The sequence below is a fragment of the Chaetodon auriga genome, chromosome 3, assembly GCF_051107435.1.
Source record: "Chaetodon auriga isolate fChaAug3 chromosome 3, fChaAug3.hap1, whole genome shotgun sequence".
NCBI lineage: Eukaryota > Metazoa > Chordata > Actinopteri > Chaetodontiformes > Chaetodontidae > Chaetodon > Chaetodon auriga.
This window is the reverse complement of record NC_135076.1, coordinates 24723674-24738314: the sequence shown is the minus strand read 5'-3', so window position 1 is coordinate 24738314 and position 14641 is coordinate 24723674. Positions and strand designations below refer to the sequence as shown.

The 14641-nt window shown below is 42.7% G+C and overlaps 3 protein-coding genes across 8 annotated transcripts; 2 read left to right on the top strand and 1 right to left on the bottom strand.

The window, feature by feature from the left end:
* Positions 1–3827, bottom strand: cts12 (cathepsin 12). The gene is made up of 8 exons (XM_076725898.1): positions 3784–3827; positions 3220–3365; positions 3007–3126; positions 2570–2734; positions 2255–2476; positions 1986–2154; positions 1526–1631; positions 1–1436 (listed from the first exon to the last, which is right to left on the bottom strand). Exons 1-8 carry the CDS (start codon positions 3812–3814, stop codon positions 1337–1339), a joined length of 1059 nt encoding a protein of 352 aa, XP_076582013.1. The 5' UTR covers positions 3815–3827; the 3' UTR covers positions 1–1336.
* Positions 3828–5101: 1274 nt separating this feature from the next.
* Positions 5102–9514, top strand: ankrd29 (ankyrin repeat domain 29). Of its 6 annotated transcripts, none has more exons than XM_076726991.1 (10): positions 5102–5360; positions 5857–5967; positions 6253–6351; positions 6910–7008; positions 7263–7361; positions 7666–7764; positions 7934–8032; positions 8346–8441; positions 8908–9006; positions 9100–9514. In XM_076726991.1, exons 1-10 carry the CDS (start codon positions 5346–5348, stop codon positions 9181–9183), a joined length of 900 nt encoding a protein of 299 aa, XP_076583106.1. In that variant the 5' UTR covers positions 5102–5345; the 3' UTR covers positions 9184–9514. The 6 variants fall into 6 exon arrangements, with proteins under 6 accessions (XP_076583106.1, XP_076583108.1, XP_076583107.1 ...); XM_076726993.1 differs by having other exon boundaries at positions 5159–5360; positions 6885–7008; XM_076726992.1 differs by having other exon boundaries at positions 5164–5360; positions 5857–6026.
* A 391-nt stretch (positions 9515–9905) lies between these two features.
* LOC143318256 (vacuolar protein sorting-associated protein 4B-like) lies at positions 9906–14638 on the top strand. Its single transcript, XM_076726368.1, has 11 exons — positions 9906–10079; positions 10826–10937; positions 11589–11739; positions 11862–11920; positions 12032–12151; positions 12228–12384; positions 12479–12627; positions 12713–12794; positions 12894–13113; positions 13434–13574; positions 13683–14638. Exons 1-11 carry the CDS (start codon positions 10059–10061, stop codon positions 13782–13784), a joined length of 1314 nt encoding a protein of 437 aa, XP_076582483.1. The 5' UTR covers positions 9906–10058; the 3' UTR covers positions 13785–14638.
* The last annotated feature ends 3 nt before the right edge of the window (positions 14639–14641 follow it).

The following is a 14641-nucleotide window of genomic DNA, read 5'->3' as shown; positions in this document are numbered from 1 at the left end:
CCCCCTCAACATGTCATTTCAGTCTCTCACAAGTACAACTGTTACAAAAAAAAGTTTTGCAGTCTGAAGATAAAACAGTACAGTTAAAAACAAACAGTGAAATTCACAAGCAGGACTCCCTGGTTTACTGTTTTTGCACAGTCTACTAAATCAAAGGTGTTGCCTAATAATAATGAATAATTACTGTTAAAGCAGGACTATGTAACCTGTGGAGCAGTAGCCATTGTGGCTACAAGCTAAGGCCTCGTCACACCAGGAAGTGGACCAGTACAATGAACCCTTCTTTGAGAAATATGTGGTTGTGAAAGCTGGGTGACATACAGCAGAGACTTCCTGTGGGTCTGCCTGGTGAGCTTCTGTAGCTAGCAAGCTAATGGCTAATGCCATTAGCAGCCGGGAACAGACTTCGCAGTTGTTAGCCACAGTAGCTACAGGCTCAGAGCTTCATTTTCTCTGTACTGGGCTGGCATTTTGTTTGAAGGAAGAAAGTTCACACATTGTGATGAATTTGTACGGACTCCTGTCTCTTTTCCTGTCAGCAAATTATGTTCTTTTGAGGATTAATTTATACTTGAAGGTACCACACAGCTCATGAGCGAATGAGTTTTAGATTCCTCTGTTTTGGGCTCCACGGTTCTCCATTCCATCAAAGATCTGTACTATCAAGATAGCCAGCTCTTAATTAATTGTGTCAAATGTTGCAGAGATCTTTTCTCTGGAGTAAATCTATCCCACCATTTTTAATGCTGGTGTAAAGAGGCCTTAAAGGGATGATGCTAAATGCTGATTAGCATTTAGTTGAAATGCTAAGCTACTGTAACAGTAGCACAAGTGGAGAAAAGTTATTGTAGCCACTTGTGTTATAATGTCAATTATACACTGAAGTAAGTTTGCTAACATTAGCCAAAATAAGCTACTGGTCACACTAGACCAAAAAAGCTTGTAGCAAAATCAACTTTGCATTTGTAAGTGGGGGAACGTGTTTTTAGTTCAGTCCAAAGTTACATAGTCTCACTTTAATTATCTAAATGGCAGTTTTTCTTATTTTTTGACCAATCAATAAAACGTTTGGAAGGCTAGTAGAAATCTCTGGCCACATATGCTGGTGTGTGTATCACGTCCCTGAGAGAAGCAATGTGTTCACTATAAAAGGCTTTTATGAATCTTTGAATCACAAAATATTATCTGCAGTGTCAGAAAGGTTCAGCAGAAGCTTCAGAAAATATGGATGATAGAAGTGCTTTAGAGACGACATGGGTTATATCAGCAATGACTGATTTCTGAGACCCTCTGACAGTCCAGAGTAAGAGTTTGAGTCTAAGGCGTCTTATCTGAATCATAGGATAGGGTACAAGGCGTAGCTCGCGATGCCACAAGTGTTTCTGCCGTCTCGGATGATGCGCATGTAGCCACCTTCACCCCAACTGGTACCCCAACTAAAAAGAAGAAGACAGTTTATGAAAATGACAATGCCATGTTTGACAAATCAGCCTTTGATATTCTACATGCAGAGAGTTCTTCTGACCTGTTTTTGATGATCCAGTAGTCTTGGCCTCCTTCAGAGCCGTAGCCAACCAGCAGCACCGCGTGGCTCAGATTGTTCGGGTTACAGCTGGGCTCATCGTATATTCCTGTAAAGGAAATTTCAAATTGATTGAAATCACCAAATCCTAATCTGGCTCTTTAGCTGCTAAATGCTCCACTGTGTTCACCAGCTCATTCGGTGCTGAGCAGGTTGCGTACGTCAGGTTTGTCTGAACATTTTTGCACCAAAACAGTGAGCTCAAAGACACAACAAAGGTCTGTAGAGCTTATGGCAGAGGTAGAGTCAGCTGATAATTCTCTCTGCATTTGTTACCATTAGCAAAATAATTCATATAGACATTGTCATTTCATTGCTTTTTTAGTACAAAGATATTAATCACAGCAGCTTTAAGAGATTTCTGACATAACAGTTGTTTCGAGGGCGTTTTAAGTTGATTGACCTGAGCTGTAGAACAGGAAGCTTGAATGATCTGCATCAATGGCGACTGTGATTGGACCGATGGTTGCCACGGCATCAGCCAGAGCCTGCTCATCTCCTTTGGGTATGAACCTGTAGTCTTTGATATGGGCAACTGCAAGTCTGCTTTCGTAGTAACAGGGCTGAGTATCCTGTTGAAAGAAATAGAGGGCCTGAAGTTAATGGCAGGCAGGACACAGAGTAATGACCTAAGCTAGCTAATGGAGGTAGATATAGAAGGTTTAGCCTCACCACTGAGGTGTATGGGTAGCTGTTTGATGACTGCAGTCCGTTGCTGACCACGTAGTCGTAGGCGTTGGCCATCCAGGCACCACTGCAGCCATAGGTACCGTAAGATCTGGAGCAGTCCACCAGGTTTTGTTCACTCAAAGATTCAAGACGGCCTGTCTTCTTGTATATTTGTCCCTCGATAGCTCCCGTCGTGCTGAAGGCCCAGCACGAGCCACAGTAACCCTGTGAGGAACGTTTAAAACATACAGTCCGCTTGAAGGTGTTCATGGTTCAGTCCGAACAGAACCACTGGAAGAAGCTTTGGGAACGTCTTACCTGATCTTTCACCTCAGTGACATAACCCATGTTCCTGTAGTCAACAACCCAAGCGTCTAACTTCTTAGCATTGTTACGCAGCCTTCGGGCCGAGACGGTCTTCCCTCTCATCACAAACTGGGCATCTATCACGGCACCTTGCAAAACCCGGTACTCTTGTCTTGTCTACATGTGGAGAACATGAAGAAGATTGTGTTCCAATAATACATGCTATTGATATCTACAATTTGACAAATCAAATATTATTTCATTGATTAATGCCATATTTGCGCCTGCATGGTGAATATGTAGCAGGAGCCATGAGACGTTGAAATAATGCTGTTGTTTGATTGTACAATTTGATTTTCTCTCTAAACTTCAGTTTATTAATGCCATGAAAGCTTTCTGTTTACTTAAAATACCCTTGAAACACAACTGTGTGTGACATCAGTTCTTACCAGGTCTCCATATTTATTCATGGCCATCGTGAACGGCCTCATGCCCATGAAAAACCTATGATTATTGTTGTCAATCATCCGCTTGTTCTCCTCCCAGATGGCCCTCCGTTGCACGTCGTCCTGCACAATGAAATAAAACATGTCACAGAAAGACTTACGTGAATCAGAGCACGTGTGTACATATATGTATTTTACATGTGGAGTCAGTCTCACCGCTTCATCGTAGGCTATGCCGTGGATGCTCTTCCAAATCTCCCACTCAGTCAGGACGGCCTCATCTGAGTCGGAAACCACAAGCTGTGGGCTGCACAGCAGGACAAAGAGCAGAGCTGCTCTTAGCAGGAAGCCGGCCTGCTGCACTAAAAGGACAAGAGCGTCATGCCATTTGTTTGTACGTATACTTAAAAAAGGGTTAATATCACAGTTTTGAATTGCTCCGTTATTTAGAGTATAATCAAAAGAATAGGTATTTGTTGTACACTAAAATTTGACCTTCTAACATTGCTATATTCAGTATTTGAATGAGTGATTGCAGCATGAAATCTTTGTTATTCAGTCTGACCATTGTTGCCAACAAATTAAAAAAGGTCAAAGGGTGTTTACTGAGCAGACCTAAAAGCCAGCACATTGTATTCTCAGACATCTACAGTCAAACCTCCTGACATTCAATGAAACTGAACAAGTTGTATTCAAAAATAAAAGGTGCACATCCTGGATTAACTTGTTTTTTTTCTAGCGCTGCACTGCATAAGAAATAAAAAGCCCTGGCCAGCTTACCTGCATGCACGTGAGTCTGATTTGTTCCCATGTTCTGAGAATGACTGGACAGTCACACAGCAACAGACTCACTGTCAACCCTCCTTATATAGCTTAGCAACAAGTACATGTTTCCCCTAGACTTTACTGAATCCCTAAATCAACACTTACGGCAGCACCTGAGAGGGACATTAGTCAACAAAAATAAGATGCTTTCCCTGCTCCGCCTCAGTAATACCTCCATTATCATTTAGAGAGAGCTAAAGCTGCAATATTGTAAATCCTTCAAATACCGGTTTATAATTGACCATAACACCTGACATCAAACTTTCCAAAAGCAATGATGGAAGAAGTACACAGATCACTTTGTAAAAATGCCCTTACATTAATGTAAAAATACTCCATTACAAATCAAAGTCCTGCATTCAAAATCCTACTGAACTCAAAAGACAGAAATTATCGGCTAAATGTACTTAAATCATGCAAAGTAAAAGTACTCATAATGCAGAAAAGTGGCCCCTGTGAATGATATATTATTATGTCTGACATTATAAGATTATTAATATAGATGCATCGGCGTGCAAGCAGCATTTTACTATTGTAGCCAGTCGAGGTGGAGCTGGATTTAACTATCATATATACAGTCGGGTGGTTCAGGCCCCTTCCTAATGGTCACAAATTAAACCTGAGGGATCAAGACACAAATATATACTAATTTTGTGGACTCTACCATCTACTTAGTTACTCTCCACCACTGTTGTTAACACTTATGCTTCAATGCAGAAGCAGCATTTCACTGGTGTAGCTGCTGGTGGAGCCAGTTTTAACTGCTTTACATACAGTTAGCTCATTTAGGGGTCAGGCCCCTCAAAAGGGTCAGAATCTGTGGGGTCATGACATGATTGATGGCAGAAGGAAGAGGAAAAAATAAAGTTCTGCTCAACAAATTTGCATTATTTTCCCCTTTAATCTTTTCATTTTTTGTGAAATAATGGATCATTTGACATCTTTGAGCCTGGAACAGTTAATAAATTGAAACCAATTGTGAGGTTTAGAGCGGCAGATCAACACTAATCTGAAAAGTGACAAGGGGCCCCAACTAGAAACTGTAAAGGGACACAAGCCAAAAAAAAAAAAGCTGTGTCTTATATGAGCTTATTGTAAATTTATGTAATGTCAAATCAAAATCTGTAAAGCATCTAAAGCTGTCAATAAATCAAGTGCAATAAAAAGGAGAATATTTGCCTCTGAGAAAGGAGAAAGTAGATAAAATGGAAATACTCAAGTAAAACACGAGTACACGAAATGTACTCTGAAGCACAGCTGAGTACATGCGCTCAGTCCCCCCACCTCTCTCACAGATGACTGCCCGTGCTCAGCAGCGCCCTCCAGCGGCGCGCTGCGGCCTCCGCGCAGCCCTGACTGCAGAGGATGAGCTCAGCTGACTCTCCGGCTGTTATTATGTCCGCGAACCGGCGCCGCCAACACCCAAACACAGTGCGGCAAAACAGGCGAGTGGCGCTCAGCGTGGACTCTAATGAATGAGTGCGCAGGAAGAAACATGAGTCACGAATGAGGTCTGCATGATGTCTTTTAAGGTAAACCAGCCGTTTCCATCCATCAGCCTGCAGGGCCTCAATGAGAAAACAGATTACACCCGCTTCCTGTTCATGTGTACACTTGTTCATTTTCGGGGTTTATTTAACGGTGTGCTGCATTTAATTGTAAAGGAAACCGGTGTGAGCTGGAATTGAATTGGCTGTTTACGGACTTTAATGCAATCACACAGTCTAACTCTGTGTCTGTGTCCGTGTGTGTGTGTGCGGGTATAATAGTGTATCATGTGGCCTGTGGTCCATCAACTGCAACTACAAGTCCTATAAATGTTTACCCCTTAATGGTGTTGGGCCTGCTAGAATTTCACACCTGTGCAGTGTGAACTGTGTAATGATTGATCTCATTCATACCTATACACTTAAAACCTATACACCTGTACACCTGTACTGTTTCTATTGGCTGTACTCTACTGTCAGAGTGTATAATACTATAATGGTGGTTTAAGGTCAGTGGTTGTTGTGTGTATTTACCCTCCAGAAGGAAACACCCCTGGCTAATGCTGTGTTTTGGGCAGCGAGGAAGGGGAACTTGGCTCTTCTTCAGCTGCTGCTCAACAGTGGGCGTGTGGACGCAGACTGCAGAGACAGTGTAGGGACGCTGCATGTCCTGGCTGCTCAGCTGCACGCTTTAACCATAACCCACCTGTGGTAGGGAGACAGAGACCGTACCTCTGTGGTGCATGTGTGCCATCAAAATTTCACAAGCATTTCATGTTTTTTCCTCATCATAATAAAGGGTGAGGGTTTCATGTGTTCAGCTGGAAAATCTGCAGATTTTAGCTGTTTCATCTCCACATTTAAAGCACTTTTCAGCAGGTCATCCACAATAAAACACCAAAGGTTGCTTAATTATGGTTGCCATGTGTCTTTCCAGTATGGCACGACAGCGCTGATGGTGGCGTCGTACAGCGGCCATTATGAGTGTGTCAAAGAACTTATCATGCAAGGAGCTGACATCAACTACCAGAGAGAGGTAAGATGGGAAAATAACAGGCTAGCCCCTTAGAGGCAATGTAAGACTTAGAGACTGAAAGTTACAGTGAGTGTGAGAGGTTACCAGGTCACCAGCAGGGCCTCCAGGAAGTCACTGCTCCCAGCCAAGAAATAGTCTGGTGTAAAAATCCCATAAAGCCTGGTAGTGCTAGCAGGCTGATTTTTTTTTAGCCGAGCTAGCTATTTCCAACCTTTGTGCTAAGCTAAGCTAAGCTAACCAGCTGCTGGCTGCCAAGGGACAGTCCAGGAAGTCAGTACTTTGAGCCAAGAAATAGTCTGACCCATGATCCCCATTAAACTGCGAACTGTCATTTTTACACTCCAGTTTTTTGTCCGGATTAAACAGACAAGTTTCCTGTCGTTGTGCTAAGCTAAGATAAATGGCTTCTGTTTGATGTACTAGCCAACAAGATGAAATCCAAGCTCAGGCCTTTAATTGAATTTGTTTCTCTTCTATTCCTAATGTCAAATTCATACAAACATGGAAAGTTGTTTTCAGGCTAATGACAGCAGAATCTTTTTTTATCGTTTGTTCCAGACAGGTTCCACCGCCCTGTTCTTCGCCTCCCAGCAGGGTCATAATGACATTGTGAAGCTGCTCTTAGAGTTCGGTGCTTCCACTGAATTCCAGACAAAGGTATGCAGCAGAGCACAATGACATGTGTCACGGTCTGGGTGTGTGATGGAGAGCGCCGTGATGCTATCATGTCAGACTGTGATTCACAGAGCTTTGTGCAGATAAGGAGACAAATATGATGCATGAAAATATGCTGCCCAGGCTGCTTTTTCCAGACGTTGGAGCTGTTCACTCCACAGCCTCCTCCAACTCACCGTCGCGACCAGCAGTTATTTTCTCCCTGCCAGCTTGTTTCTTGTGTGTTTCCGTGGCAGGACGGAGGCACAGCTGTCACCGTCGCCTCTCAGCACGGACACTGCAAGGTGGTGGAGACCCTGTTGAAGAATGGAGCCAATGTTCACGACCAGCTGAATGTGAGCCCCCTTTGCACCCCCTCTCACTGTCGGCAACACAATGGTTAGTTGCACACAGTGTCCCAGCAGCTGGAATCCAGCCTCTCAGGTTTCTGCAGACTGCTGAGTCAGACACGACATGACAGGCAGGATTAGTGCCTGTCTTCAGCCAAGAGAAAATAACCCGAGGGCACAAACATACATTTATAAAACAGCAGTAATATAATAATATGTTAAAAATACACTTTTTGCTTCTTGGGAAGCTTTTCTGACTTGTTTTCAGCAATCCAAGTACAGTGTGTGAGATGATTCTTGTATGTTTCAGGACGGTGCCACCTCTCTGTTTCTCGCTGCCCAGGAGGGTCATGTGACTGTGATTCGTCAGCTGCTTTCATCGGGTGCCAAGGTTAACCAAGCGAGGGAGGTAACGTCCTCCCCTCTTTTGCACATGTAGAGATTTAAAGGACACAGTCGCACAGTTTCTCCTACCTCCTCTTTCTCAGGGACTCTAATGTCCTTCTTTCTTTTTCACCTCCTCCGTCCTCTTATGTCCTTCATCGCCGCATCCCTCCCCTCATCCCCGTCCTCTCCAGGATGGCACTGCCCCCCTGTGGATGGCAGCTCAGATGGGTCACAGTGAGGTGGTGAAGGTGCTGCTCTTACGTGGCGCAGATCGGGATGCTGACAGAAAAGTATGTAGTGACTGAAGTGCACATAAAGGGATTATTGATTGGTGTCGTTTAGTCCTCTTCATCACAAACAAGACTAGTAGGTAACCTTCCTGTCCAAAGCGTCCGAGTGTCTTCTGTTACTGGATTTGTGGAAAGTGGAACCACACGCCGCACAGACCCTCTCACTCTCAGAATACCTTAAACTTTTAAGAGACTTTATCTGCCGATGGCGACCATGTGACATACTCAAAAGCCTCAGAGCAAGTGAGTAAGAGGACCTTGAGTGGAGATTGTTTCGTTAAGTAATCGTATGCTTTCTCTGCTGTCTTTCGAGGACGGATCAACGGCGCTTTTCAAAGCAGCTTTTAAGGGACACAACAGCGTCATCGAGGAGCTTCTCAAGTTTTCTCCTTCTCTCGGCCTTCTCAAGGTAGACGATGCTGCCGATGACTGTGACAGTCTGGGAAATACGCCTACTCGCTTTCTTGCTGAGGGTTAAATGAGAAGATGTAAACCACTCTCATGTCTGTAAGTCTGTACTGAAACTACCACCAGGAGACGGTTAGGTCACAGCTCTCGGCCAAGACATTGTCTGGCACATAACCTCCGGTAAAACCTCAGGTGTCATGTTTTTTCCTTGTTTCCAGTTTTTATGCTAAGCTAAGCTAACTGGCTGCTAGCTATAGCTTCTTATTTATCATACAGACATGAGAGTGGTATCAATCTTATTATTTAACTCTGGGCAAGAAAGGGAATAAAGATATTTTCCAAAATATCAAATCAGTCCATTAACACCAAGCATGCAGCACTGGATAAAGAGTAGGTCTGTATTTGTTAATACCTGAGAATACAATACCTCTCCTTAAGTTTTATGAATCTTTGTTTGTTATTTCCAGAATGGCTATTCTGCCCTTCATGCTGCTGTTATGGGTGGAAATCTTCGAACTGTTCTGCTGCTGCTTGGGGCCAACGCAGACCCGACTCTACCCAACAAGGCAAGGCGTTTCAATGTGAAAGATGAGATGATAAAAAAAAAAAAAAAGTCAAAAACTTCAGCTTGTAAGCTTTTTCTCTTGTGTGTTTTGCAGAATAATGAACTCCCTGCAGATCTTACAAAGAACGAACGCATCCTGAAGGTTTTACATCCAAAAATCCTAAATGGAGACAGTTGATGACCACCCAGAGTCCTGCCTTCATGCCTGAAAGAAAACATCAACACAGTGTCAAATCTACTCAACTACAATATGTACTGTACATGGTGCTTGCTTTGGAAATGAAGCTGTCAAATGTTGAATAAACCTGGACTGAATCTAGAGCGACACAGTGTGCAACCAAAGTGTGTGCGTCCGCCATGTGCATCGTCTCCTTTACGCCGTTGCTCTACAGTATAAGTATTTATTTTTGTTGACCCCAGGTGTTGTAAGGTCTCTGGATATTTTGCACACTTTTTATTTGCCTTTTTAATAGATGTAATAAAGTGTAAATTTGTTAATCAATCCGTAAGTGGCAGTCTGCATGTTTATTTAATGCATGAGGATCAAATAATTTTACTTTGAAAAGTCACATCCTGTTTTTTTTATGTTAAAATAACTATTATTTTGACAAAGTAATAAACAGATATTACATGTTTTAGTAATAATATGATTTTGTTATGATGACGAACATTCACTAGAAGACCTTATTACAAAACAAAACTCACCTGCACTACTGAGGATTAATCAATTTACGTTGTTCATAAACAATACAGTTACGTCTTAAGTAAAATAATTGATGCGAAATAATTAGATAATCTTGAACGATTATGAGTTTTGACCGAAACATTTCCTACCTGCGGGTGATGACGATAACGATAACATTGTCACGTGACCACCGCGGAAGCGACGGTCAAGTTTTTGTTGATGCGGAAGAGACAAACTTTAAGGATGTTCTGAGATTGAAGTTCTTCTAAAAATAAACATCAGCAGCAGGTAGAAGGAATAAAGAGTTGGCGGTTTTACAGTTTTCTCTGAAAGGACAGACTTAAGTGTGACCGACATATCAAAACCTGATGGCTGGAAGTAATTTACAGGTGAGTGACAGACTTTTACTAAGCTAACTTTAGCTACTGGGTTACATAAGAACATACGTTAACGATACAGCTTTCTAAAGAATGAGCACCTGTCGGTTTTTAATCATTTTTAGTGATTAATTCAGCGTGTAAAAACACGTAAATTTAAACGTAAAGACGAGCTCGAGGCTTTCACGAGTAATACAGTAACTAATGGCTTTATTGATGGTTATCAAATCATTTGGCTTGTAACGTTTCTGCTTTATGGATCAGCTGAAAACAACACTTGGGTTGCCAGGTTGTCAAAAATCCGCTTGGCTGATGTTTACCCCTTAGTACCTTAACTAACTGTGCTTTACTGAAGTACAGTGCTTGAAAGTTTGATGTACTTGTACTTTACTTAAGTGTTTCTTTTTCTACATTTCAGAAGAAAATATTTATTCCGCTGCTTTTACGTGACAGCTATAGGTACTGGTTACTGGTTACTTAAGGAATAAATTGAATTGTTAAAAATTAAACCAGTGGTTCTCGACCTTTTTTACTTGTGCCTCCTTACAAAATGAAAGTACGTCGTCAGCAGAGAGACATTTCCCCATTTAAACTGTCAAATTAAGCAGTATTTTACTAGAGAAGCAATGATTACAAAAGAGTCCATAATGTGTGTACAAATTCGTGTAACAGAACTTTGTTTTTCTTCTTCTGTCCTCCTATATCAATCATGTCACCCTCATTTCCTTAATTATTCTTTCTCACGTTGTCGTTCTCAGAAAGCCATCGACCTCGCTACCAAAGCTACACAGGAGGACAAAGCCAAGAACTACGAGGAGGCCCTCAGATGTTATCAGAGCGCAGTGCAGTACTTCCTTCATGCTATCAAGTGTAAGGATCTTGACCCAGAGGCATCAACGATCACTTTTCTTATCTGGTTCCAGATATCACAAATAAATAGTTAAATCGCAAGTTACACACAGTATGAAGCTTCTCAAAATACTGATACTGGTCATCATTGATTCACTATTTGGACCGTACACTAGATGGCACTAAAGAGACATTTGAATGAAACGCATTGATTTTCCATTGATGATCTTAATGATGATCCTGCATCCTGTAGTGATCAGATCACATTCATAGTCTGTGAGTTTCCAGACAAACAGTCCAAACCTAAAAGCTTTTTAAGGTGAAGTCATTATTAAATCCGTTTGGTGTCATAGCGCTGAGAGCGTACATCCAAAACATCTCTCTGTGGGACAGTTTCTGTAGAGCATCACCTCCTCTGGTGGACATCACAGCTTTCTCAGTCCCACAGAAGAACCATGATTTGCTTCAGCTTGATGTTTTCCAACTGCGGAATCCATATGGAGAGCGATGGGATATTAAATCACCCGTCATTGCTCTCTACACCTTAGCCTTTCATACCATCCAGGGTGCATAAACTGCAGCTTATGAACTTATTTTTAAAATACAAAAATGCTAAATTATCGGTTGTCCTATCGGTATCAGCTGTGGTCTGAGCTACTTACTGTGTTGCAGATGAGGTGCAGGGGGATCGATCAGTGCAGAGCATCAGGGCCAAGTGTGTAGACTACCTGGACAGAGCCGAGCGGCTGAAGGAATATCTGAGGAAGAAGGAGAAGAGTCCTCCGGCCAAACCCGTCAAAGAGTCCCAGTCTGATGACACAGGGTGAGACTGAGGTTCAACAATGGGAAACAATCTGAAGAATCGAGTGTACTGCACTCATAAAAAGCACAAATACTTGTTCAACTATTCAATAAATAACAATGTGGGGTGTCCTTTAATTTCAGGGATGAAAGTGGTGACGGCGAAGACGCAGAGAAAAAGAAGCTCCAAAATCAGCTCTCAGGTAAACGACGCTGTCACTGCATCACATGAACAAACAGACAACATGCAGCAGGTCAGAAAACAATGAAAGCTGTGATCTGTAAAGCATCTATCAAACCCGTCTCTCTTACAGGCGCCATTGTCATGGAGAAGCCAAACATTAAGTGGAACGATGTGGCTGGACTTGAGGGAGCCAAAGAAGCCCTTAAAGAAGCTGTGATCCTGCCCATCAAATTCCCTCACCTGTTCACAGGTACTGAAAGCAAGAGTGCAGCTTTAAACCTCCTGAAAATGAAGAGTATTCAGTCATACAGCATCTGTTTATGTAGGAAAGCGAACTCCTTGGCGGGGCATCCTTCTGTTTGGCCCTCCAGGAACTGGGAAGTCCTACCTGGCCAAGGCGGTCGCCACAGAAGCCAACAACTCCACCTTCTTCTCCGTCTCCTCCTCCGACCTCGTGTCCAAGTGGTTGGGGGAAAGCGAAAAGTGAGGCCTGTTTTCTTTACGTGATATTAAAACCAGGAATATGACAAACTGACAGTAACCATCTGTTGTTTCTCCTCCCTCCGCCTCCGTCCAGGTTGGTGAAGGGCCTGTTCACGTTAGCCCGAGAACACAAGCCATCCATCATTTTCATCGATGAGATCGACTCCCTCTGCAGCTCCAGGAGTGAGAACGAGAGCGAGGCAGCGCGCAGAATCAAGACAGAGTTCCTGGTCCAGATGCAGGGTGAGCAGGAAGAGATGAGCTGAAAATCTGAGCTGAACCGCTGTGCTCTGTGTACGAAGCGTAAGAAATGTCCTTCTGCCCTCAGGTGTTGGAAATGACAACGATGGGATCCTGGTGCTGGGAGCCACAAATATACCCTGGAGTCTGGACTCAGCAATCAGGAGAAGGTTGGTTTAATTAACTTGTGTAAAAATAATGGCAAAATAATCAGCATTTAAGAGGTTAAATGCTTCGTAATGGCTCATTAAATCTTTTATCTGTGTGAGGTTTGAGAAGCGAATCTACATTCCTCTGCCCGAGCAGCCCGCTCGCTCCTCCATGTTCAAACTGCACCTGGGCTCCACCCCCAGCGACCTGATGGAGGCGGACTTCGTCACTCTGGGCAAACAGACAGAGGGCTACTCTGGAGCGGACATCAGCATTATTGTTCGAGACGCCCTCATGCAGCCGGTCAGGAAGGTTCAGTCAGCCACACACTTCAAGAAGGTAAAACCGCAGGAACACTTAACGAGTCTTTGTTCTCCTTGTTCAAACTGAGAGTTTCTTTTGGGAGTCTAATCTGGAATATATTGTCCAAAACTAATGATGTTCCCATGTGATTATTGCAAAGTAGTTCATTTTATAATGTTAACAGGCTGAACTAAGATGGTGAATATGTTCAGCATTACACCTGCTGAATATACCTTAAGTGTTAGCACTGTCATCACTGGCATGTTAGCATTTAGCTCAAAGCACCACAAAACAAGCCAGCTGATTTATAATCTAGTGTCCTCTGTGTCCCTCTGTCCATCCGCACACTAATTAAGGTTCGCGGGCCATCACGGAACAATCCCGGCGTTGTGGTGGAGGACCTCCTGACGCCGTGTTCGCCGGGTGACCCCAACGCCATAGAGATGTCGTGGATGGACGTTCCTGGGGACAAACTTCTCGAGCCAGTCGTGTGCATGGTAAGAAAATATGTGCATGTTATCCGTCATCTGTCGATCAGGGTCATTGATAAACACGGACGACTGCTGTGGTCATTCATTGCGGCCTCTCTGGTGTTTTCCCTGTAGGCCGACATGATGAGGTCAGCGACGAACACCAAGCCGACAGTCAATGAGGAGGACTTGCAGAAGCTGAGGAAGTTCACTGAGGATTTCGGTCAGGAAGGCTAACGACACTCACACTCTACTCATTAACAGGACTGTGACTAACAATTATTCTCACCATCAGTTATGTCTCTGATTAATTGATTGATCTTTTGGTCTATAAAGTGTCTAAAAAGATGGAAAATGTTCATCACAGGTTTCTGGAGCCCAAAGTTTTAGTGATTAGCAGTCAGACAAGTAAATATTACTTAAAGATGTAAAGCAACAGAAAAGCAAACTACTGTCACGCTTTAAGTTTAAGTTGCTGTAACAGCAGTTTGCTTTCATCACTGGAGAATGGACTCAAATGATTGATCGATTTTCAGATTCTTAATTGATGACTTTTTGTTGATCGTCTTATCAATGAATCAACTGTTTCAGCACTTTTTATCACTAATTTGTTAATCCAGTGAGGCTCATGTTTACATCTGCACATTTAGAAGGTTTCATACTTCTTTTGCTTCATGAGTTTATTTTGGATTCCTCAAACCAAACTGATCATCTTTGTTTATTTAAAAGGAAAATGTACCACCATCACTGTTAAAAAGGATGTGCAGTAATGATGCACATTTTCAACACAACATACCTCTAAATGTAGTCTCTATTATAGGGAGTTTTATTACGCGTGACAGAATCAGTTCAGGGGCTTTTATAACTGGGAACTTACACTCGAAAATGAAGGAATGCTCACCGTGTTTTAAACGTGTTAACTTTTACTGGTTGTTTTGACTTCAATACATACAAAGTTGTTATCAGCTTCAAAAGGGCCTTTTGGGTTTGTACTGAGTTAAAAAAAATCGCATTAAACATAAAATATTGTGCAAAATGCTTCAGAAAGTATTTTTCTAAATTCTGATCAGCTTCGTCCAGAGAGCTGTATTTTC

Bases quoted from the DNA above. Each gene is read 5' to 3' on its own strand.
- cts12 (XM_076725898.1), bottom strand. From the start codon at position 3,814: ATGGGAACAAATCAGACTCACGTGCATGCAG. The intron at 3,127-3,219 runs GTGAGACTGACT...TTCATTGTGCAG, and splicing joins GCATAGCCTACGATGAAGCG to GACGACGTGCAACGGAGGGC. The intron at 2,735-3,006 runs GTAAGAACTGAT...CTCCACATGTAG, and splicing joins TGAATAAATATGGAGACCTG to ACAAGACAAGAGTACCGGGT.
- LOC143318256 (XM_076726368.1), top strand. From the start codon at position 10,059: ATGGCTGGAAGTAATTTACAG. The intron at 11,740-11,861 runs GTGAGACTGAGG...CTTTAATTTCAG, and splicing joins TCCCAGTCTGATGACACAGG to GGATGAAAGTGGTGACGGCG. The intron at 13,575-13,682 runs GTAAGAAAATAT...TTTTCCCTGTAG, and splicing joins TCGAGCCAGTCGTGTGCATG to GCCGACATGATGAGGTCAGC.
- ankrd29 (XM_076726991.1), top strand. The intron at 7,765-7,933 runs GTAACGTCCTCC...CGTCCTCTCCAG, and splicing joins AGGTTAACCAAGCGAGGGAG to GATGGCACTGCCCCCCTGTG. The intron at 8,442-8,907 runs GTAGACGATGCT...TGTTATTTCCAG, and splicing joins CTTCTCTCGGCCTTCTCAAG to AATGGCTATTCTGCCCTTCA.